General features: G+C 49.1%; 1 protein-coding gene across 1 annotated transcript; it reads right to left on the bottom strand.

Moving 5' to 3' along the window:
* Nucleotides 1-1629: 1629 nt before the first annotated feature.
* On the bottom strand, nucleotides 1630-24062 carry Gtpbp1 (GTP binding protein 1). The gene is made up of 12 exons (XM_027404025.2): nucleotides 23846-24062; nucleotides 20889-21000; nucleotides 14317-14497; nucleotides 13475-13823; nucleotides 9385-9508; nucleotides 8481-8595; nucleotides 7006-7150; nucleotides 6703-6885; nucleotides 5853-5988; nucleotides 5195-5373; nucleotides 3975-4175; nucleotides 1630-3227 (listed from the first exon to the last, which is right to left on the bottom strand). Exons 1-12 carry the CDS (start codon nucleotides 24035-24037, stop codon nucleotides 3135-3137), a joined length of 2010 nt encoding a protein of 669 aa, XP_027259826.1. The 5' UTR covers nucleotides 24038-24062; the 3' UTR covers nucleotides 1630-3134.
* Between the last annotated feature and the right edge of the window lie 562 nt (nucleotides 24063-24624).

The raw sequence follows: 24624 nt of genomic DNA, 5'->3' as shown, positions 1-24624 counted from the left end.
AAAGACATAGTTCTAATACTGAGAAACCAGGCCTTTGGTTAAAAAACACTGGGATGAACTTGGAACCCCAGCTAAGGTCCACTCCAGTGTTTTCTGGATTTGAGGGCTGGCAGGAGAGAGTAAGATGACTTTAGGAGCTGTCAAGAGTACCGTGGAGGAGGGCTCCCTGTCTCTGCTTAAACACATGCAAAGGGTCTCAGGCTTAAGGAGGTATCCCTGAAGGGTCTACAGGACCTGCCAGGGTCTGGGGGAGATTCAGCTCAGGGTGATACTTTCACCAGGGCTCAGATGCCTCCTACTGACCATGGTCTGGCATCTTGCCCAGAGCTGGTTCTTGCCATGGCTGAAAAAAATAAAAGCAGGAATTGGTCAACAGGCAGGAGAGGGCACTGGCTGGAGTACAAGTTGGCCCAGAGCTTTGGTCCAGAGCCCAGGGACACGATCTGTACTCATAGTCCTTTCCACAAAACAGACACCACTGGGCAGGAAGAGCCCCAGAAAGTCCTGTAACTTGCCACACACCATCAGACCATTCAGTGTCTTTGCCACCTGAACAGGTTCAAATCCTCTGTGCCTTTCACAGTCTAGCTTTCACAGCATTGTCTCCCTGACTTCCCAGCCCCAGTTGGTTGCACCCCTACACCATGGCACATTCCTATTACATCATCTCAGTGCCAGGCACCAATGACCCTGAACAGCTGCTGCCTGTGATGTGAGGACCTGGCCACCTCCATCCCGCCCCACCCTATACAGCCTCTGTCCTAGGAAAGATGCTGCACATTCAAGTTGCACATAAAGAAGGCTGGGTCTTGCCCTCATGAGACTTTATTCTTTATTGACTACAAATGGGTTGGTATTTTCTCTAAATGGAGAGCTGAGAGGGCTGAGTTCTGCACAGACCTTTGTAGTCCCTATTAATGACAATTCAACACTGAATTCAGTCAGCTCCCCTGGCCATACCCAGACCTACCTCCCTGAGGGGCTGTGGTAGCTATGGCTCCTGAACACAATAGTCCTGGTGACCACTACTGCTTATAGGGGCACAGTTAGGAAGAAACGAAGTTCTACTGTGGCCCAATGCTGTAGGAAGTCACAGCCTCCACTGAGCCATGGGCCCCCATGCTTGCTTCTAATGCTGAAAACTCATTACTACAAAGGCACCAGCCTAAGTGAGCCAGAGCCACAAACAGGTGAAAACAGCTGGAGTCAGAGAAGTGGCTTCCAGCTGGCTGGGAAAAGCTGTGGAGTGAGCAGGAACTATCGTACTGGAGACAACCCTTCCCTGAGCTTCAGTGTTGTCAACCTCAGAGGCGGCAGCAGTGGCCACCCATCTGTGAAGTGAGCAAGCCTACCCACAGCAGCACCACACTGCGTGTAGCTTGTCCAGAACACCTCTGTCTCCCTCACTCTCTCAATGAATCCACACAACCTGGAGGCAGGGATCTGTATGAGGAAGTGGAGAGGGGCCCTCGGGGGTCAAAGATAGCTAGTGGAACATTTAAACCTGCAGAAGTGGGGCTCCTGGAAGCCCTACTCCCTTCAGCTGCCACCAGGTTCATAGAGCAGGCAGAACCAGTGTCCCTGTGTCAGCACCTCCACCTGGAAGGTTGGGCAGGGAACATGACACTGTCAACTTAGAACAAACTTTTATTGTGAATGCTGGTCTGGTCAGTCCATGGCCACGGGGCAGTGGCAACTAGAAACAGCTGGGAGAAAGGACAGGGAGGTAAGAGCAGTCAGGAGCAAAGGACAAAAGAGAGCTTAGGAGTCGAGGTGGGGCTGAAGAGGGACCCAGCCAGCTGGGTATGTCCTGGCTGAGAAGGAGCACCCCAGCCTGAGGTCACGGTGCAGGGCTTGCCCACCCTACCCCAGAAGCAGTGTTTTTGATGGCCTAGAAGAATCTCCACTGCCACCTGCCGTTATACACTCCAATCGGGGCATCTGGGCTCAGGCCTTTCACTGCTGTGATGCCATGGCTGTAGCAGCTATGTTGGGATGACATGGCTCAACTCAGAGGAGTACCTCCCCTCCTCCACCAAAAGGAGGTATAAATCCTGATTCCAGGAAAGCCCAGACCCAGTCTAGTACCCCACGCTCTGAAGCTCAGCCAGAGATGTAAGTGGAAACAGGAAGCGCCTCCAGCAAGTACAGAAGCCAGGGCCAGCTAGGCAAGCCCAGGATTGTCTCCAAGGGTAAGCCCACCCAGTTCTCTGGATCCATGGCAAGGTTCAAGAATCAGGGTGGGCAGCCAGGCAGTGGTGGTACACGCCTTTTATCCCAGTACTCAGGAGGCAGAGGCAGGTGGATCTCAGAGTTTGAGGCCAGCCTGGTCTACAGAGCAAGTTCCAGGACAGCCAGGGCTACACAGAGAAACCCTGTCTCCAAAAACAACAAAAAAATTCAGGGTAGGTGGACCTATAATGCAGTCACCATGCCCTCCACATATCACAGGTGCCACTGAAGAGCTTTTGGCATTACCTACTTGGGAGCTTAGGAGGGAAAGGAGTTAGGGGAGGCCACCATTCCATTAAACTCCCCAAATCTTAGACTGGGGATCCCTGTTCTGGCAGAAGCTACCAAGCCAAAAAGGAGCTTCTAACTAAGAGGGGCAACTGGCCAGGGGAGACAGGTACCTTGGGCTCCTGAGGTTCCTTCCCTAAAGGCTCTGAGGATCTCACTGAGACAGGTGCAGATGGATGGAAGAACAGGGGGCAGCTCTTGGAGTCTAGTGGCCAGCCAGGACTGAAACGGAGACTGACAGGGTCAGCTGCACTCCTGCACACATCCCCTCAAAACACACACACACACACACACACACACACACACACACACACACACACACACACACACACACACGACAGAGATATATAATAAAAAGAATAGAAATTAAGGGCCCAGATGTACGAAAGATGTGTGAGTAAGGGAGGAGTCAGGTGGGAGACGGTCAGTCCTCGGACATCTAGTCCTTCCTCATCTTATAAATTACAATCCCCCTCTGGAAAATGGGGGTGTGGCAACAAGGATGCTCTGGCTGTGGGCTGGAGTGGGTGGGTGGCGGTCAAAGATGCTCTGCCCAGCTGGTGAGCAGTAGCCAGAGTGAGGATCCCATGGGTGGTCAAGTGGACCAGGGATATTCAGCAGCCGCTGGCAGGAGTCACACAGGCCCCCTGGGACTTCACCTTGTGGCGCTGGCCCCCTCGTCGCCGGCCCCCACTGCTGGGCTTGGGCTAAAAGAAAGAAAGCAGGCACTTGAGAAATGGTGGTCCTCTAAAGCAGGGCCAGACAGTAGCCATGTAGTAGCCCCAACCGGGAAAATGGAGTCTTCCTGGGAGTTGTGGATATGTGTGGCAATGGCGAGGAAACGGGTCAGAGAAGCACAAAGGAAACAGGAGTCAACATGCATCACTGCTAACTGGGAGAGGGGCTCAGAAAACAGAATGGGGGGTTACAAGGAGAGGGAGGCGGAAGAGAGTGAATATTAGAACTGCAATAGTAACAGATAAGGAGCCTACTCCAACAAGACCAGAGAGAAATGACCAGGACAGGCATTATGGAGAGGGGCACTAGGCCTCTGTTAGGTCAGCAAAGAACTGAAGAACAGGCAGGTGAGCCAATCAAGTCTGGTGCATAGGTGGCACAACGACCAGGCAAAGGCCACCTCCCTCATGCTGCAGAAGGAACTCTAAGGCAATGAGTGTCTCTCAGGTGTGTTGGATCTCAGCCACACACAGCACTAGAACCCTAATAGATTCTTATTATGAATGGGAAGACTGCATTAAGTTCAAGGCTGGTCTAATAACCTTCATAGTAAAGTTCAGGCCAGTCTGCCCTACAAAGTGAGAGCCTGTCTTTTTAAAAAAAAAAAAAAAAATCAAAACAACAAAAAGGGGACCCTTGACATTTTTCTGTTTTTTATTGATTATCAGTCCTGTCCCTCCCATCATCATGCTGGAGGCCATACAGACCCTGCTTACCTGCGGCTGGAGACTACTGCATGTAGCAGCCTGTGTAGTCCCTAGAGAAGAAGCTTCATCTCCAGTTGGGGTCACCCCTGCTGCTGGCACCCCAGGTGGACCTCCTTCTTCTCGTTTGCTTGGGGGACCCTTTTTTGTGGACTGCATTTTAATCTGCTGGGGCTTGGAGTTCATGGGGGAGTTGTTGGTTGTCTGGAGAAGCTGTGGAAGTCAAGTGGGTAGCATAATGTCACAGTTGCCTGCCCAGTTCTGGGCGAAGCAGATGACAGGAAGGCCACCTCAGGGGCAGAGCAAAGAAGCCTTCCCATCCCCACTCTGAAGCCAGTAACCCCATAGCACTAGTACTGATACCTCATGTCCTGCCCCTCCCTACCTAGAAAGGCTCCAGCCCTTTCTGGGCCCAGCTGCCAGTCCTGCAGAGAGCTCTCTGAACTTCTGCCACCCTACTCCTGAGCCAGGGTTTGCGCTGCTTGGAGCCTGCTGTGGACCACACTTTAACTTCAGGCCCCCTGAAGCAAAATAAATGCCTCTCAGAAATCATAAAAGCTACCACCTACAGTAACTGACTGAGAATCTCCCCTGTGACCCAAGTTCAATCTCAAATACAGCAGGAAAGTAGACTGGCTGGGTCCTACAGGACACTGCAGTGGGTGCTATAGCCTCTACCAAACTAAAGAGGACAGGACCAAGGGAAGCTTCTCAGGAAGAAAAGCGAGCCTGAGGTTCATTCCAGTCTCAGACATGGAAACCATGTCTTCCTCTATATGGGCAGGGTTCAAATCCTCCACCAAATGTCCTACTCAAGACCATGGGTGAGATCTACAGCAGGCAAAGGGTGGGCTCCAGGAAAAACAACCCAAGCACAATGGGACCTTCCAACCATGTTCCCATGATACCCAGCACTTGCTCCAAATGAACTGACCATGTGGTGGGAAGCCCTCAGGCATAGTCTCAAGCAAGCCCCAGGATTTAAAGGTAGCTTCCCAGACACTCTGTCCCTCCCACTGCCTCCTATGCAGCAGCATTGTACCCCAATGCCACCTTCCCTCCTTCAAGACAGCCTCCAAAGCCCAAGACAGGAGGCCTAGGGACAACTCCTGGGATGCAAAGACTAGTCCTGGCTCAGCTCTGCCAGGGCAGGGACTATGCCTCTAGCCCAGAATAAAGAAGACTCCTGGGTTCTCAAGAGGAGATTGTGGTACTCATCCCCAATCATATACCTTGGTGATGGTGCCAACAGCCTTGGTGCGACCTTCCCGGAACACCAGCCGCTGGTCTATGTGCAGGTACTCAGGGGTCTTGATGAAGCGGAAGTGGACAGTGGCCTTGTCTCCTGTGCGCAGACAGTCTTTATCCATGCTCAAGATGGTAGCTGTCTGCCGGATGCTCCCACAGTGTACTGCCAAGAGACTCAGAGTCAGGACGTATGACCTACTCTGTTGGTCTCTGGCTAGAGCAGTGTGTCTCTAGGACAGGGCAAGAACTCTTGAGAACCAAATACAGCAGGGCAGCCTACTTTTAGATCTGATCCTGCTTCCTGCCATCTCTACCCTACCTAGGCCTATGTGGCAGAGCCTCAGTGCCTCTGTGTGTACATGTGCCTTCCCATAGAACTGTTCTAGCACCTTGATGATGCCACCAGGCACACAGCTATGCTCAACAATCTTGGCTCAATAAATGTTGGCAGGTGGTCCCTGAGGACAGGTCTGGGTCTCAGAGCATCTGCAGGACTGAATGAACAACTAGTGCTGCTCAGGGATTGAACTAAAGGAATGGCTTCGCTAAACAGGAGAGACACCTGCCTTGCCTGAAGCTGGAACTCCTTTGGGAGGGCACTAGTACAGAACCTCTAAGGTTGGTAGGACCTTGGACACTTACCCATGGCTTGATAGCGTGGACTAATTGTGGTGGGATGGTGGAGGACAAGAATCTCAGCCTCAAATTCCCAGGAGGCTTGGGGATTCAAGCGTGGGGAAACCATCACCATGCCTTTCCGGATGGATGAGCGCTTTATCTGAAAGGAAAAAAGAGAACACAGAGCTCAAGGACCATGCTGTTCTTCAGGGTTACCCAGCCCAGTCCTAGAGATCAAGATGTTTCTCTAGGAGTGGGAACCATTCCAACAGCCCTACCCCTCACTACTATCTAACGCAGACAGTACAAGGCAGCCTCGGTGCTGTGAAGCAAGCTAAACACTGACTGCTACTAGAAGGCGGGAAAGACTGCACAGATGCAGCTCTCCAGCCGCTGGACCCTGAAGGCTGAGCCAAGGGCACAGGTTGGCAGGCCCTCAAGTGAAAGAAATCAGAGCAGACCTGACCACAGAGGAAGACAAACCATATCCCACTTTTCCTGGTCATTTTGGCTTATAGGAAGTTAGGTGATGGATCCCAGAGCTAGTACTCACACCTAATCCCAGGAGACGGAAGACTGAGTAGCAAGCGTATGTGGCACAGATTCCATCCACCCTAAGCTTAAGAGGGTGGCACTGTGCACAGGAGGGATACTTCCCTCTGATTGCACTGTGAACAACTGACAACTGCTCGGACCACAAAAGATGAGGAACAAAGCTTAAGAGACAAACAACTCCAGGGATGAGTCTCCTCCTCTGTGAAAAAAGGTCAGTAACTTTCACCTAGCAATGCAGCAACAAGAGCTGGAGACAGTAAAGCGCTTGGCCTAGACTTAGGAGAATTCAAGGAGAGTTTCTGGAATTATCCTCGCTCACCTTCTTCAGTGCAAAGGAGGCTGTCTGGCCCCCCCGCACCTCCTTGACAGGCATGCGCTTTCGATGGATTGACTTGACAGCAATGGACAGGAAGTTACCCAAGGGGTCTGGGCCCAGGAGCAGTGTGTCATTCAGCTTGATCAGGCCTCTCAACGTGGTCCCAGACACCACTGTCCCCACACCCTGCCAAGGAGAAGACCCCAGACTGTTAAGTCCATTCACACCACAGACTTGTTCACTGAGGACAGAGTAGGAAGTGCCCACCAGCCACCCACCCTGTGTAGTCTCAACCAAGGCACTCACAGGGACAGAGTAGGTGTCATCTATCTGAAACTCAGCAGGTTCTTCTTCCTTGTAGCTGGTGCGGGGGGACAGGAGGTTGAGAAACATCTTGAGCAGATCGAGGTTCTCGCCTGTGACATTGGAGATCTGGAATATCGGGCACATCCTAAATGGAGGAGAGGAATATAAGAGGCACCTGGGCAGCCAAGACCTCCGGACAGTAACCTAGTCCCTTTGGCTCTACTCTTCATTGTCTTATTTGTCATGACATCAGGAATTGCATGGTCTCCCGAGTACCTTCACAGGCTAGGGAGTCAAAGGAGCTGGAGCGGAGCTGTACCCCTGAAATATAGTCCCCTGATGAACAACTAGTGGTACTGAAGACAGCACCAGGCTAGAGAAACAGGCCAGGACTGAAAGATGGTATTCTAGAGGTCCTGAGTTCAATTCCCAGCAACCGCATGGTGCCTCACAACCATCTATAATGAGATCTGGTGCCCTCTTCTGGCATGCAGGCATACATGGAGGCAGAATGTTATATACATAATAAAAATAAATTAAAAACAGAGAGAGAAAAAAACAGGCCAAATGCCAGGCTGCTCTAAAGCACAGACCATGTGAGGGGATAGGTGGCTTCCAATAAGGCCCCAGCTCTGAGCAAAGGAAAGGAACAGTTATCAAAAGATGACCTTGGACCAATGAGCTAAAGAGCCTTAGACTGTGCTGGTCAACATCGAGAATCTGGATGCATGAACATCTGGAGGAAGAGCTTGGTAGAAGTAATGTCCAATAAACATGTATACAATGAAAAGACCCACTGAATAAATGTCAAACTGACCTGTGATTAGAGGGGTTTTGAGAGACAGTATAAAGTCAGTGAGTCATAAAAACAATGTACCACCAGCCACGCAAAGGCTGATGCCTTCTATGCTCATGACTTCCATTCCAGCACCCAAGTACCCTCTGGGGGAGTGTGAGGATTCATCTTGGTTGCCAGCTTGACTGGATCTAGAACCAAGAAACAAGCTTCTGGGTGGGGCTGAGCCTATTTCTGGGAAGGAGCAATTGAGTAAGGAAGCCCCTCCACAATGTAGGCAGGGTTCTGTGTGGAATGCTGGGAGACCCCTCATAATTCAGCCTGTATTATGTAAGCCAATCTAATATATCCCCTGTATGATACATATTCATTCGATCAATTCTATGGTTCTAGAGAAGCCTGGCTAGTCCAGGAAGTTAATAACATCCCCATTTTCCACATAAGGATGTGATGTCCTAACGGATTCCAACCTCAGAGATCAGTAATTCATAATGTGAGATGCCCCACTCAGGTCTGAACAACACTGCTGGCCTAGGAGACTTTGTGCAAAGATGGAACCTTCTATTTCCTCCAACCATGACCATGAGACCTCAGGCTTGACTGGCGGTTTCCGGCCTATGGCTTGCTGTGGCCCTGCTGGCACTTGTGCTTCCCCACCCTTTAGTCTTGCCCTCATCACCTCTCAGAGCTGAAGTTGGAGGCTGTGACAATCACATCATCTTTGCTCTGCACCAAGACAGGAATCTTCCGGCAGCCTGGTGACTTCAGCAGTCGCTGTAGCAGCTTCAGGGTTTCTTAAAGGGTGAAATGGAACAGAATTAGGGGACACAGGCTTCTCTCTGGCCAGACTTCCAGGGTAAGATGGGCGCACTCAATACTGATGCAAGCAGGAGACAGACAGACAGACGGACCAGTGTTAAATGCCACAATGCCTGGAGGAGCAAAAAGGAAGATCGAAGCTGGGTGGGTACATGCTGCCAGTGTACAGACAGCACAGACGGGCCTCTTTCCTAAGGCCACGAGTCTGGACATACAGACAAGTGCCTTGGGTTCCCAAGGATGATATTCTTCCCACAATGCTCTGTTTTCTGGACAGTCTCATCTCAGGAATATCCTGAGCATTTACAAATCTGCAGGGACCCTTCTGATGAGACCTAATAACGGGACAGTTCTCTGTTCAACTTGCAGCACCACAGAAGAGGTGCAGAGCCTAGTCCCCAGGCCTGTGTGGAAGCTTTGGTGGCTCAGGCCACAAGACCCTCTGCCCAAACTCCACCACACATATCTGCTTCAATGCCCAATGCCTGCTGTTGGGGACCATGGGGGAAATGGCAGACTAGGGATTTCATGGATCCTGGACTTGGAACCAAGAGGGAAAAAGAACAGAAGGAAATTCTAGACTTTGCTTAAATCAAGAGCTAAATAGGAGAGGAAGATGTAAAGGACTCAGCTGGTGGAAACTGAGGCCAAGGTCTAGCACAAACAAGGATGCAGAAGGTGCTGGGTTGAGGCTCTGGAGCAGACCACCCTGAACTGAAGTACTGAAAACCTCAGAGGCTGCCATAGCTGGAGGCTTCACTTACCTTGAAGGATGTTGGCAGGACACATGTCAATCTTGGTGACAACCACAAAAACAGGTACATTGAGTGCCAATGCCAAGCCCAGGTGCTCCTTGGTCATCCCCACGATACCAGCATTGCTGCCCACCTGCCCCAACAGAAAAGAACTGTCAGGGCAAGGAAGGCAGAGACTGCTTCTTGGGGGAGGTGTGGTGTGGTGGGGCTTCAGCCTGCTGGTGAAAGCTGGGCTGGGTGAAGTTAATTGAGTTCTGGTGATGGGAACTTAACACCTGAAAAGCAGGCCCTGGCAACAAACCCTCAACCCTAGCCACTCAGAAGCCTGAGACTGAGGCCTGCCTGTGCTACAGAGAACTTTTAGGGCCACCTTGGGAAACTCAGTGACACCCTGTATCAAAAAAAAGTAAACAAAGGGCTGGGGATGTAACTTAGAGGTAGACTCTGCCTAACACCACCAGACCCAAGGTTCAGTTCTCAGTACTGCAAAAAATAGACACAACAAAAACTCAAATCAAATCAACAAAAAAAAAAAAAAAAAAAAAAAAAAAAAAAAAAAAAACCAGAGAAATCTTGTAAATAATAACGGCAATTCTAAGAGTCTGGGATGCACAATCATCTATTTCCCATCCTTGGTCTTCAGTTATCACACCTTTAAAATAGGGCTAAACACTTCTACTTTAGAGGGTCACCTGATGTTTGAATCATAGTGGACACTTGCTATATGAGACTGGAGAGGTGGCTTGGGTTAAGAGTACTGGCTGCTCTTCCAGAGGACCCAGGTTCAGTTCCCAGTAACTACATGGTGGTTCACAACTATCCAAACTTCCAGTTCCAAGGGACATTATGTCCCCTTTTGGCCTGGTACAAATATATGCATGCAGACAAAGTGCTCATAAGCAGAAAATAAAAAATAAATAAACCTTAAAATTAAGAAAATATCTCTGGCAAGAACACAAGAAACAAGATACTGGCTGCCTCTGGAAACAGAGGAAGCAGGGAATATTTTTATTTTTTATTTTATTTTGGGAATATTGTTAATACATGTTTTCTGTTGCCTTTTTTAAAAACATATTCATGTTGGGCATGGTGGCACACACCTTTAGTCCCAGCACTTAGGAGGCAAGAGGCAAGAGGGGCTCTGTAAGCTCAAGGCCAGCCTGATCTACAGAGTGAGTTCCAGGGCAGCCAGGGCTGTTACACATAGCAACCCTGTCTTGGAAAAAACAAAAAACAAAAAACAAAAAAAAACAAAAACAAAAACCAACCAAACCAAACCAAAAAAGAAAAGGAAAAAAAAGGGTACAAGTATGTAACTCAGGTTGGCCTCAAAGTCATGACCCTCTTATCTCTACAAGGGTTGGGATTCTAGGAAGGAGCCACCACCACACTCAAGCTATTTTTCTGCTGTCTACACAAGTTTAGTAAATGGATGCTGGCTTAAGTCAAACGGAAAATTGTGTTTGGGGTGAAGAGTATCCCATCATTATTCTTACTCATTACAGCTCAGATAGAAGATGCTGTTTTATTGTATGAGGAACCTGAGTCTCTAAGAAAAGACTTGAGGAGGACATGCATTAGGCTATGGTGAAACAGTAGTATGTCTTTTCAGGAGATGCTAACTAGCTGATGTGGTTCATACACACTGTATATAAGCACCGAAATATACTAGATCTCATAAGTGGCACAATTACTATACATGCTAGTTAATTGTAACACAAATAGGAAAAAAAGAAAAGGAAGAAAAAAAGAAAAGAAAAATGCTTATGTTAAGTTGGTTTCCAAACCTTTCTTATTTTAAAAAAAATACATGCAGGATAGGAACTTTTTAAAAATTATTATTATTAGGGGCTGGAGAGATGGTTTAGCAGTAAGAGCACTGGCTAATCTTAACTCTTCCAGAGGACCCAGGTTCAATTCCCAGCATATACAAGGCAGTTCATAACTCTTTGTAATTCTAGACTCTGGGGAATCTAATACCCTCTATTGTAGAATATTTGTATAACAACACAAAGATGTGTTATATTTGTTTATGCTGCATTTGCTTAATTATGTAAATATATGTTGCTGTTTAACCTTGCCTGCCCAAGGCACCTGATTGGTTTAATAAAAAGCTTAACGGCTGGGCAGTGGTGGTGTACGCCTTTAACCCCAGCACTCAGGAGGCAAAGGCAGGAAGATCTCTGAGTTCGAGGCCAGCCTGGTCTACAGAGTGAGTTTCAGGACAGCCAGGGCTACACAGAGAAACCCTGTTGGGGGCGGGGGTGGGGGGGTGAGTGGGTGAGCAGCCAATAGCTAAGCAGTAGAGGGATAGGTGAGGCTGATGGGCAAAGATAAAGATAATAATTGGGAGGAAATGGGAGGAGGAATTTGGAGGAGGAGGGGGGAAGAACGAGACAGAAAGAGAGGAAGATGGGGCCAGCAAGGTAGCTGCCAGCCAGACACGAAGTAAGACATACAGAAGGAAAGAAAGTTGAAAAACCCCAAGGCAAAATGCACATGAAGAGAAACAGGCTAAATTAAAGTTATAAGAGTTAGTGGGACAAGCATAAGATAAGGCCGGGCATTCATAACTAATAAGTCTCTGTGTCATTATTTGGGAGCTGGTTGGCTGTCTGAGAAAGCCTGCTACAACCCTCTTCTGACTTCTGTGAGCATTTGGGCACATATGTGGTGCATAGGCATACATGCAGACAAAACACACAGACACATAAAATTAAACAAAAATAAAATTTAAAAAATTATTATTAGCTGGGTGGTGGTGTCTCACGCCGTTAGTCCCAGCAATCTCACTCTGGTGCAGAGGCAGGCAGATCTCTGTGAGTTTGAGACCAGCCTGGTTTACAAGAGTTAGTTCCAGGACAGCCTCCAAAGCCACAGAGAAAGCCTGCCTGGAAAAACCCAAAAAACAAACAAAATAACAGAATTATTATTAGTGTGCATGTGCATGCATCAGAAGAACAACTAGATGGAGTCAGTTTTCTCCTACCTTTATGTGGGTGCTGGGGATCAAACTCAGGTCACAAGGCTTGCCTGGCAAGCACCTTTACCCACTGAACCATCTTGCTCACCCTCCAAACCCTTCCTAATGGCCACAGGCCCAGTGGCCCCTATGGACTTCCACAGAGAAGCCTTCTGGTATGGCAGCTTTCCACAGTCAAAAGGCAGTGACAGCCCTTTGCAAGGTTCAAATAATTGAGAGCAACTGCTGCACAAGGAACTCAGGCAGAGGGGATGGGTGTCCCCACAGCCAATGCTGCTCCCTCCTGGCTCCAGTTTGAGGGCTGACCTGAGAACCTGTTTGTGGGGCAACTTGAGCACGTTTTGTAGGAACAGATGCTTCTGTTTACAACACTTATTAGCACAGGCAGCTGAAGAACCAGGAGGGTGGAGGGGCTTTAGAAGAACTTGAAAACTCACTCACTTTGCACGTGTGCGCACTCTCTGCCTCTCTCCCTCCCTCCTCAAAGCTATGGATAAAGTACAGGAAGCTCAGCAGAACATACATGCACATACGTGAGCAAACCTGAGCCCTCTGCCCCTCTCCTTTTCAGGGATGCTACATGAGGAGTTGCTCCAACATTGTGCAAGCCACCAGGTAAGCACAGGGCCAGGCCCATATCACCTTCCCAAAAAGAGCTGTACAATGGCTGCTGCATTTCCCTCCCAAGTACTGAAGACACGACCAGAGGCCCTACTAACTGCTGCCCTTGGTTCTGGATATGGGGTGCTCTTCTCCTCTCTTCTTCCCCAGGCTGATCTTGAGGGTGCCACCAGGGGTGGCTCTCTCAAAGTACTTTAAGGCACTAGAGAAGACATTCCTGAAGGGACTAAGTAAGGAGAAAGCCCCTATGCTTTTCCAAAAATGAAATCTGCAAGTGATACCTTGCTTTATTCCAGGAGGTCCCTTCCTGATCTAAATGCAGGAGAAAGGTCAAGGTTCACCTGTGGAGAAGACCACAGAGTTCAGAGGGCTGAGCTCCCCGAGACCCCAATCCTGACATCCTTACCCTAACCAGCAGGCCCCAGTCTCAGAGTGATCCCAAACCTCTCTGCAGAACACTCCCAGGTTCCCTCCTGAGGGAAACGTCACACTTACCATGAGCATGCAGAAGTCAGGCAAATGGCCAGTCATGCCAAAAACAGTAGTCTTAAGGTACTTCTCATGGCCAGCCAGGTCGATGAAGGTAATCACCTTAGTGGACTTCTCACAGATCTTTGTCCATTCAAGGCTGCCACCATGGCTATCAGGCTTGTTCACTACATTGCCTTCACTGTCAAAGCCCAGAATGTCATTGCCCACGCTGCTAGTTCGACCAGATTCAATCTCATGTTTGTGGCGGAAGAGCTTTTGTCGGGCAAAGCCACGGCCATTGTCCAGCTCCCCGTGTGTTAGGACTCCTAGGAGTGTGCTTTTGCCAGCATCCACGTTGCCCACTACGGCCACCCTGCATGGACATGAACCCAGTGTGAGAGCTAGTTCCTGAAGAGACCACGTCCCCGCCTGAGGGGTCACCCCAGCATCCTCACTTGGGCATCCCTACTCCTGGATGAGCACAGAGTGGGTGTTCCTGGAGTTGTACCCAAGTAGCAGAGTTAGTCAGGAGTGCCCCCCCCCCCGCTCCTTTAACACCAACAACCCTAACCCCACTATCGGGAAGACCCCCAAAGTTACAAAAGGCACAAAGTATCTGCCTAGCTCCCGATTTCTAGCCTCCCAAGCTGATGCATAATACATGGCTGGGCCTTCTCCCACATGTCCCAGATGGAATACCGAGGGATGGAACTCAGAAACAAAGAGCAGCATTGCCAAGACCAGTCCCCATATTCTCCCATCTTGGGAAGACTGACTCGCCAGTATCACAGCCTTTACCACATTCTTTGTGAAGCCCCAAATAGTCATGCAGCAGGGCCCCTGCAAGTGTTCTGTGGCCTTCTCACCTGACCTCCAGGAAGTCATTGTCTCCAACTCGTTTCCTGACTAAGTAATCACGCACGCGGCCACCAGCTTCTTGACGCTCTCGCAATAGGATGACATCAGCCTCTATCTGTTCCGCCATGCTCTTCACAGTGGCATAGGAGGCCTCCATGTCGGCTTCACTCAGCCCATACTCAGTCCCATCTGGTGACAAGAACCCAGACATCAGCACGAATGGGAGTCCTGACCAACCAGCCTGCCAATAAGCCAGCCAGTCAAATCTATCTAAACAGACTCCCTTCTAGTACTGCAGAAAAACAGCGATCGATAACTTAGGCACACACAGAGTTAATGTATGACAGTTCCACAGCTTCCCCTCCTAGCAGGGCAGTGGGTAATCCATTCACGAGTCACCGAGAGTCTCCTTGAATTTATGCCAAGCTTCATACTGGGTGCTAGGAATATAAGCGCCCTCCGTGAGCTCACAGCCTCAAGGGAGAGATACAAGAAATTAATTAATGCCAATATGATTTGAGTACTACCCTGTAGAGCTGAAGTAAAGCACAGCCTAGAGATGTCGAGGGCAGCTTTGGGAGTGCTGACCCCATACTGGATCTTCAGAAGGTGAGAAAAGGTATCACAGCAAAGCCAGAAGCATGGCAGACAATGATCAGGCAGGGACAAGAAGATGCGCTGTGTGTGGGGAGCTGGATGGTATCAGGGAATGGAGCCAAGGGGAAGCAGGAATATCACCAGACAATAGCAAATGTTTTATGCCAAGGCTGGGAGTCAGGCAGGACAACAACATGGCCAGAGCAAGGCAGGCTGGAAGACTTTCTAGGCAATAAGCAAGAGGCCAGAGCAGGAGCCCAGCAAAGAAGAAATTCCATTGCCCTAGGTAAGCAAAGAGGGCAGGAAGACAGAGATGGGGGGTGGGGGGCAGGATATCGTAAAGACAGTTTTTAAACTATGATGGCTCAGGTACAGTATCAGGCCAACACTTGGAAAAAGAATTTGAGTCAAGGATGTGGATGGAGGTAGGCAGGAAAAGGCTAAGCAACTAGCCTCCGAGAGTCTAAGAACAGCTATGCACCAGGTGCTTCTGTGTAGCAGGGGGTTCAGTGCCCACCACTCCTCTGCCCCTCTCTCAATCCCTCCTAAGCACACCTTGTATCAGGGTACCCTCTTCTTTTTCATCACCCAGACATCTTGCCAGTCAAGCCTGTTCCTCCACCTCTTCCTCAAGTTCCCTAGAGCAAGCTCACCAACTCCAAGGAAGGAAAACCACTCCCTCTCTCATTGTCTCTGCTCACCTGAGCTACCAACCATCTCCTCAATTCTTCTGAATACCAAGGAACTGAGATTAGCCAATCTTGCCGAAACTCATCTCCAGTGTTCTGAACCAACCACTCCTAGAGGAGCTGCCATCACCAGTGACCCCCATCATTTTAACCCACTGCAACCCTGCCTATCCAGCTAGAGTTCTCCCCTGCTCCCATCCCCTGAAAGCCATCCTCTGCCAGTCCACCCACCAAAGGCCCCCTTCTTCCTCCAAACTTTCCCCTAGCTATCCTTCTATGGACTCAAGTGTCACTGCCAAGACTTCAAAGACATTCTTATCTAACACTGGCCACCTCGCCAAGCTCCACATGGAATCCAATGGCCTAGATGAAAACTCCTACAAGTCTGATACTCAGACTCACCACCCACTCATCCTGTAAATAGCAGCATACAAATCATTAGCATCAATAAAGCACTGGACACTCCCTGGAACCCTGTGCAGCAGGCAGTGCTGTTGCCTTTTCACAGGGGAGTAAACAACCTTACAATTCCAGCACTCTACATGAGGCTCCCCTCAAACAAAGAACAAGAGGGAACCGGGAGGGAAGAACAGGGTAAACAGAAACCAGATACTTCAGAACTGGGGGCTGCAGAGGGGCCACAGTGTAAATTGGAGTCTTCTGATTCCAAACGTAGATGCTTTTCCTTCCCCACTCTCCCTCTCACTCACTGGCTGTTCTTTCTTGTGCTATCCCCATTCTGATAAAGACAATACTTTGCTTCTAGTCACCTAAGCGTAACCCCCTCATCAGCCAAGTCCTGCTGATTCCAGTTCTTTATGCTGCCTGATTCGGGCCCATATTCTATCGACTAACTGGTCTCAGTGACTCTAGTCTGTGTGTCTTGTCCCTGCACCACCCCCACAGGTCATCTAGCATACTCCCCACACATTTAAGCTCTCAAAGAAGCCATAGTTCTAACATCGCCACTTTCACATCAAAATCTGAGTGACTTTCCAGAACCAACAGAGTTTCTTTCCACTCCACTCCTTTAAGTCACTGCCCCCCACCCCAATTAATTCTACACTCCTCATTCATGTGCACTGTCAGCTCTGCCCCAGTGCAAGTGACCCAGGAGCCCCTCCCTCTGGGTTCCCACACAGTCTTAGCTCTCCCCTCATTTCTCACCCTAGACAGCCAATCAGCATGTCCCCTCTTGGCAAGAGGCCCCACAAGCATCTGCCTTCCTTACCCTTGTGCACATGCTCCCCTGAGTACACAGAACATCCTGAGGATGGGGACCATATCTTAACCATTCTGTGGTGAATAGCTTTCCTATCTCAGGTCCTCAAATGGAAAATGGAAAACAAGTGAACCAAGGAAGAGCTGGCAGAGGCCACAGGGTTCTAAATGAACCACGGAATGAACTCTGGTCCCTTCTGAGCTGGGGAAGCTGTCATCCTCACCAGACTATCTTCCTGCCTTGCTGGTTTGCAGTAGGGGCGAGCACCAATGTCACCTTGACCATCAGAACTCTCCAGTGGTCACATTACCCTTGTCTAGCATGCACCACTTTCATCATGCTAGGAGTAGACTAAAGCCAAGGAGAAAAGCCAGAGTCCAGTTACCAATGATCACACTAGCCCTCATCAGGTTTCCATCCTGTCAGCTCACTTACCTTGCCCACAAGTGTTCCTCTACTCAAGGTGCTGTGACAGCTTCCCAGGTTTTTGCATGGCACTCAAGGACCATGAAAGGACCCTGCCTGCCTCTACAGACAGACCCTTGTGACCTCACACTCTCCTCTCCTCATTAGAGCACATCTGGCCCTCCAAATGCATGCGCATCTCCAATGCCTCCATGCCTGTGCCTGTGGTCTCCTCTGCCCAATTCCGCCACTCACAGAGGGACAGCTCCTCTGTGTGGCTGTTCCTGACTCCTACAAATACAAACACTGCAGCCCCTGCTGTGCCATCTGTCACTCGGCTCCACTAGAGTTGATCAGGCCAACCTAGCTGGCTAGGAAGGCATTCCCTCCCTCTCTCAATGCTCTATCTGTGTCTTCCCAGAAGTTGTGCTCAGCTAAGATGATGTCCTTCCTTGACTGAGAACCATTCTTCAGTGATGGGTATAAGAAGCGACAGTGCTCCCCTGCTGGAACCTCCAAATGAGCCCTCAAGTCACGGCTTAGTATTTAAGAAACATTTGAGGTTCCTTCTGCAAAGCAATCCCATAATAAAACAACTACAACCTAGGACCCTGAGAAACAGCCACTACTAACAGTAACATTTCTATGCCAAGTGCACTCACTCCTTGAGTGCTCGTGTAACTTTCACTTGGACACCCTGAAATGGATTATTAGTACTCATATTTTCTTACTCTTCATTTATTCTGAAAGATTTCATTTATTTATGTATTTTTTTTTCAAGACAGGGTTTTCTCTATGTAGTCCTGGCTGTCCTGAAACTCACTCTGTAGAGCAGGCTGGCCTCTAATTCAGAGATCCACCTGCCTCTGTTGGATTAAAGGTGTATACCACCACTGCCCAGCTGAAAGATATTATTTTTAATTATATGTATGTGTGTGGGAATGTGCACCTGCGTGTAAGTTACCCAATGAGGCCGGAATAGGGTGTCAGATCCTCAGAAGTCGGAGTCATAGGTGGCTGTGGGCCTCCTAACATGCATGAGAACCAAACCCAGTTCCTCTGGAGAGCAATACACACTCTCCAGCTCAATATTACCTGCGTTTTAAGACAAGGAAACAAATCAGCAGGTAAACCCAGACCTTGCAGGCTCCAGACCCCAAATTACTAGATGGTCACTGACTTGCTTCCTAAAATATTAACCTCATATGAAGAACACACAGATACAGAACAGATTCCCCTTGGATTGTGTACAAGGTTTTAATGTATTTATTCAAGTAACATTTCTCTGAGGCCTGGGCAGTGGTGGAGCATGCCTTTAATCCTAGAACTTGGGAGGCAGAGGCAGGCAGATCTCTGAATTGGAGGCCAGTCTGGTCTACAGATCTGGGTTCCAGGACAGCTAGGGCTGTTACACAAAGAGCTCCTGTCTCAAAAAACAAAACAAAACAAAAAAATAACCATTTTTCTGAGGAAGGTCTCCTTGTTTCCATGCTACAGTGGAAGGCCCTGGTGGAGAGAAGAAACATAAAGACACAGGAGAACCTGGAGATGAAGCTGACCTCTGGGGGCCTTGTCATTGATTCAGTGCTGTCTGATGTGCAACCTGTTTAACCAGTTCAGATCTCTCTCTGCCTCCAAAGAATCCAGCAGACGGAGTCTCCAAGATGATGTGTGGCTAATGGTGGGTGTGTAGGAGATGGGCAGGTGAGTATTACATCTTACCTTCCCAAGGAGAGTTAATTAGTTCTGAGTTGCTGGGCTATGGTAACATTCAGACTGCATTAAAGGAGGAGAGAAAAGGATAGTCTGAGTCTTTGGGGAAGGCCAAGACAGGAGGATCAAAAATTCAAGGCCAGCCTGGATTACAAAGCAAGACTCTATCAAAATAAATAAATAAATAAAGTCTGGGTCTTTAAAGACTAGTCCTACCCCTTGTCAAAACTGACCTTTATGTAGCTTCCTAAGAAGTAGGAAGTGACCTATGAGTGTTTTGTCTTCTTAAGACAGGAGACAGACAGAGACGTACTTGCGAGCTTGCACAAGGAGTCAATGATTCAAGTAAAATGGCCTTTGCTGAACCTAGCAGCACTTGGCAATGCTGATGGACTCCCTCCCCTCCTTGACAGGTGACCTAAGTCTGACTATCTCTCTGACCAGGTCTTCTTTTTAAGAGATAGGCGCCACAGCAGAGGAGTGGCAGGAGTGGGAAGGGCAGGGGAGATAGGGCAGCTGTTTCAAAGGCAGTCATGATGGGATTTAGAGACCAAGCTGTTTGTCCCTGGTTGTCATCTTGAGGCATTTTTAAACATTGTTTTATTTGTGTACATGCCATTTTTCCTTCTTGGGAGCGAGGACCAGCTTTATGCTATTTTGCTTGGCTTTCCATTGCTGGCGATAGAGCACAGGGCCTTGCACACAGTAGGTGAGCCTTCCACTGGTAAGCTACCAGCCCAGCCAGGAAACCAAATTTTTAGTATCCAAAACAGCCTTGAAAAGTATCCAGATTTAGAGGAGCCTTAACATATGTGTCAAATAGTCTAAGAACAATTTTTCCCCAGTACTGAAGATTCAGCCAGGCTGTGCATAAATCAGGCAATGAAGAATTGTTCCTGAGCTATACCTCCAGCCTTTTTTATATTTCTTTTGAGACAGTGTGTTAGGATGGTTTGGGCTTGGCCATCCCCCTGCCTCAGCCTCCTGAGTGCTAGCATCACAGGCAAGCACTTCCAAGCCTGGTAAAAGGCCTGTGAGAGCTCCTTAACTCAGACTCAGACTGCCAAAGAACTATTATGTGCCTTTCTACGAGTCTACTAAGAAAACTGCCCCTAACAGACCAAGCCTGGGCTTCTTGCAAGTGATCCTCAATAATTTCTGTTTTCATTTCCAAAAAGATAATGTAATGAAGATGAAGGTAGTAAGTAGGTTATGGCAGGAAGGGTGTAAACAAGGAGTGACTGGAGGGTGGCAGGGGTGGACAAAACCAATTCCATGATCTCATCTGGGACTTTGACATGGGGTCTACCTGTCTAAAACTAGAGGCTCCATTATGATGAGTAAGTAGGTTGGAGGATAATAACCAGAATGGTCACATGACTATAAGTCTGCCGAGATCTAGTGGGGGCCAGGGGGGACCTCCGTTATCACAGTTATCCAGACTGAGTGGTCAGTGTGGTCTGGGCCAAATCACCTTGGCAGAAGAAGAGAGGAGCTATAAGTGTCTTTTCCTTGGTGGCTTTAAGAAGAACCACAGAGATTCTCAGCTAAGTAGGAAAGAGAAAACAATGGGATCCATAAACAGGGCCTGAAGGGAAGATCTAGAGTTATCCAACACAGGGTTAATTCTAGACCTAGCTGGGACTTGCTTGCTTATGCTTACCTCAGATAAGAGGTTCCCTTGCCTAACGCTTCGATTCTCTATATGTAACTGAGGAGTCCTGAGGTGGAGAGGAAGCATATGTAGGGCCCCCTGGACAAAGAACCTTGACCCCAAACTTGTTCTGACCACTAAGGTAGGAGCTGGCATTCAGCTGCCGGTCCCCACTCCAGACGGTTCCGCAGGTACTACAGTATGGCTGCACAGGAGACACATGAGTCAAAAAGGTGGTGGTGGTGGGGGTGTGTGCCCTAAATAATGGTTTAAAATAAAGGAAAGGAAAACTATGCTCACCTGATCCCTGCCCAATGACATATATGGTCTCTCCGCATCCCTCGTCCATTCTCTCCCACATCTGCCGAAGTAGGCTGTCATACTGCTCTGATGTAGGGCTCACTAGAACCAGCTAGAAGAGAAACCAACAGCCTTAGGACCACACTCACTGAAGAGTTCCAAAGCTAAAGCTGATCATCAGCCTGACCAAAGACCCTGAGAAAACCCCAGAGCATTCTAATGGAACACAACTGTGCATTTCTGCCTCTCCTCAAACAGCCTTATTAGACCCAGATGATACACTAAAATGAGTTATATCTGCACCACAACCCACAGGAGGAGCGGTGTGCACAGCCTGCTGCCAGCTGCTTCACAAGAGGGTTAGGTCCCAAAAAAGGGAGAAGACGGTCTGACACTGCGGGAAAGCTGCTGAGCAGAGCTTTGCACCTCCACATCTTCTGCCTACAGTGTGCATCAGGGAGTTCAAGGACAAACTGCTCACTTATAGCGTGCCCTCCACCCACAGGCTAGTGCTCCCACAATAACACAAGAATTCTGTCTAACTTGTCAAAGCTGTCATGATTACTACAGTGAAAATTGCCTGTGAAAGGCCATCTTTGTCAACAAAAATCCTAAGGCCACAAAGGTTAGTATTATTAGTACCATGGGCTGTGTAAATCCTGTCAATAACAAAGTATCAATCACTTATTTGGAGTGGTGACTGCCATTAGGCATGCCAGGTTTCATCCTCTAGCCACTCTCCTATGTGACCTTGGACAAAGAACTTAACCTCTGAACCTCAATTTTCTATTCTATAAAATAACATTGGGCTCATGTCTGTGATACCAGCACTGGTGTAGCTGAGGCAAGGAAATCACTATGAATTTGAAGCCAGCCTGGGTTATAGAATGAGATCCTGTCTCAAAACAAAACAAAATAAATAAAAAACAAAAGCATCTAGGCCAGGCTCAACTAACACTCAATACAAAGTTATCTTCACCCAGTCATTTCTACAAAAACTGCATGAATCTCACCATTAATTGTTTTTCTTGCTGGAAGCTCTAAGAGCCTTAGCTCCTCACACTTTTAGCAATAGTGAGCTATAAACATCTAGAATCTACTTTTTCCAAGGCTTAAATCTATTCCACCCCTTCTCTCCTCCACATGGTCAGTCTCTCTCTCTCTCTCTCTCTCTCTCTCTCTCTCTCTCTCTCTCTCTCTCTCTCTCTCTTCTCTCTCATCCCAAGGATTTTTCCAGCTCTGTGATGAAGTAACACTTCTGTTCCAATTTCCCACTAAGTTTTCAGGTTTCTTCAGCTCCTTGACCATGTACTGACATCCAGCATGCCCATTTAACTCATCAGAACTTGTAATTGTAACCCAGATGCTGCCAGGGTTAAACAGTCTCCTACATTTTGGATACAGGTCTCCTTGAGCTTGGCCACCTCATTATGGTACTAGAGGAACCAGATAGGACCACCATGACAAAAAGAAGCTAGCTGGCTTCCAAATGCTCACCAGAGACTACAAGAAGAAAGAACAATTGGGGAATCTCTTACTTAGGTTGCAGGGAAAGGTTCTTTCCAGTTTAGAGCCAAGTTTTATGTAGTTGTGCCACCATGAAATGTCACAAACATTTTCAAAGCTCCATAAAATCTCCCATCCAAGTAGTAATCAGAACATATCCAGCTTAGCTTTGGAGATCAGACGAGATCAGGCTCGTTCAGCATAGTATGGCCATAGACATCAAAGCGCCATAAAATCTCTATTGTAATTATCCAACAAAGGGCAGGGGTGGGGTTATCTTTCATCAGCTGCTTTTTAATCCTCATAGGGAATTATCATCTATCTAGTCCAAATGCTTACTTGCTGAGTCTCAGATATGGCTCTGGTACTATAATGGGTATCTTAACTTGCACTTCTAATTTTTGCAACACATCCGTAGTTTCTTGATGGAATAGCTGGAGAATTGGGAGGTTAAGAAACTTTCCCAAGGTCACAGAACCCCTTTAATGACAAGAGTTGGGAGGGAAACCCAGTCCTCCCTGTCTCTCCAAGTGGGCATTAGTTTCTTTAGTGACATTAAACACTTTCTAAACACCAGTTACATCTTATACTTACATTTCTATTTTTCACAATGCTAAGTAGATGGTGAGATCTTAATTTCTGCCTTCCTTCTCAACAACTCAGAAGACACTATTTAAAACCCCTTCTTATTCCATGCATACAAGAGATGTCTATTTTTCAAATTTTATTACATGGGGGTGAGGAGTGTGCCACGGCGTTTGTGTGGACATCAGGGGACAACCTGTGGGAGTCAGTTCTCTAAGTGGGTAGGTCCAGGGGATCGAACTGAGGTTGTCAAACTTAGGAGGCAAGCACCTTTACCAGCTGAGCCATCTTGTCAGCCCCATCTTTTTATTTTGTTTGGGTGAACACCGATAGTGGACACTCCTCGGACAGCATTCTCGTCGACTGAGCAACTACTTTCTGTTTCCTTTCCAGGGACCAGGAAGAGTAGCGGCTGCCACCGTATACACCCCCTTCAGAATGACTACCTGTCTTAGCGAGCATCCCGCCCCCTGCCCAAGCCACCGTGACCCTCGGTCATCCCGGACGCTCCAAGAAGAGGAAGACCCTGTGTCTCGGGGACCCCTCCTGGGGAGGACAGGCTGGCCCACACAGGGACAGGGATACAGGGCGCGCGGCCGGAGTTGGGAGCCCCGTTCCACGTGGCAGAGCCAAGGGGCAGCAGCGATCGAGGCGGGAGCGGAGAGCGCGGGAGGTCGGGTGGACGATTCCGGGTGCGGAGAGTGGGCCCGGGCCCGGCACGTCCCGGAGCACGGCAGGTGGATGGGCTGCGTCCTTCCCGCGTCCCGGTGAGGCGCGCCACTGGACGGCCGGCTGCCCGCCGTCGCCTCGGAGACCATCCGGCCCGCTCCGGTGCCCCTGGCCCCGATGCCGCCTCCCGGGCCTACCTTGCTGGTGAGGTCCAGCTCCGGCTCGCCGTTGAGCGCCTCGCCGTCCTCGCTGCAGTCCGAGTCGAAGCCGCCATGGAGTCGTGCCGCAGCCGCCGCGGCCCGGGCCGCTCCCGGAGAGCTGGGCTCGGGAGCGAACATCGAGGCCGGTACCGGCGAGTCCACCGGGGAGCGACTCCGCTCCGCCGCCATCTTTAAGAACTTAGGCTAATTCTCAGCCCGCCGCCCGCCCTCCCTCCCTGGCTCATTTAACTAATTTATGCTTGGCCCCGCCCTCCTCCTTGGAATAATTTATGCGCAGCTTCTCCCGCCTAGAGAGGGTGACACGTATCCCTAGTGGAGACACAAACGACCCGATCTCTCAGCCACCAATCGCTGCAGCCCTCTCAAGTGCCTTAATGAATAATTAATGAGGCCCAAATCCCAACAACAAATGTCGGAGAAGTCGGGAGCCGTGGTCCCACCTCGGGAGGGGCCAACACGGCGTGCACGCTACCTGTTTGGAGCTGTCTCGCCAACCAGAGCAAAGCAGAGGTGTGACTGACTTGACAGCGATCCAATGAAAAGAGATATTCATGCTTTTTTTTTTCTCCCTATACCGCCCCCTCACTTTCCAGAGGTGGAGCCAATTTCCAAATCACACTGCAAAACAGTCCCGCCTGGAGCCTCAGGATGATGGACAAGAGCGGGACCCAATCTTGTTCTCCTTAGGTCCCGCGCATCTGGCCACTGCTCATCCAGATAGTAAACTGCCAAATGAGCCTGGCACTCCAAATGAC

The sequence above is a fragment of the Cricetulus griseus genome, chromosome 2 (genome assembly GCF_003668045.3).
Source record: "Cricetulus griseus strain 17A/GY chromosome 2, alternate assembly CriGri-PICRH-1.0, whole genome shotgun sequence".
Lineage (NCBI taxonomy): Eukaryota > Metazoa > Chordata > Mammalia > Rodentia > Cricetidae > Cricetulus > Cricetulus griseus.
The sequence above is the reverse complement of the archived record's forward strand: the minus strand, read 5'-3'. Positions and strand labels throughout refer to the sequence as shown.

What these genes read in the sequence shown, in the direction of transcription:
- Gtpbp1 (XM_027404025.2), bottom strand. Translation starts at nt 24,037, where the DNA reads ATGGCGGCGGAGCGGAGTCGCTCCCCGGTGGACTCGCCGGTACCGGCC. An exon ending in TCCTGCCAACATCCTTCAAG is followed by an intron (nt 8,596 to 9,384) that starts GTAAGTGAAGCC and finishes TCACCCTTTAAG; the next exon opens with AAACCCTGAAGCTGCTACAG. An exon ending in TCCACGCTATCAAGCCATGG is followed by an intron (nt 5,374 to 5,852) that starts GTAAGTGTCCAA and finishes GTCTCTTGGCAG; the next exon opens with TACACTGTGGGAGCATCCGG.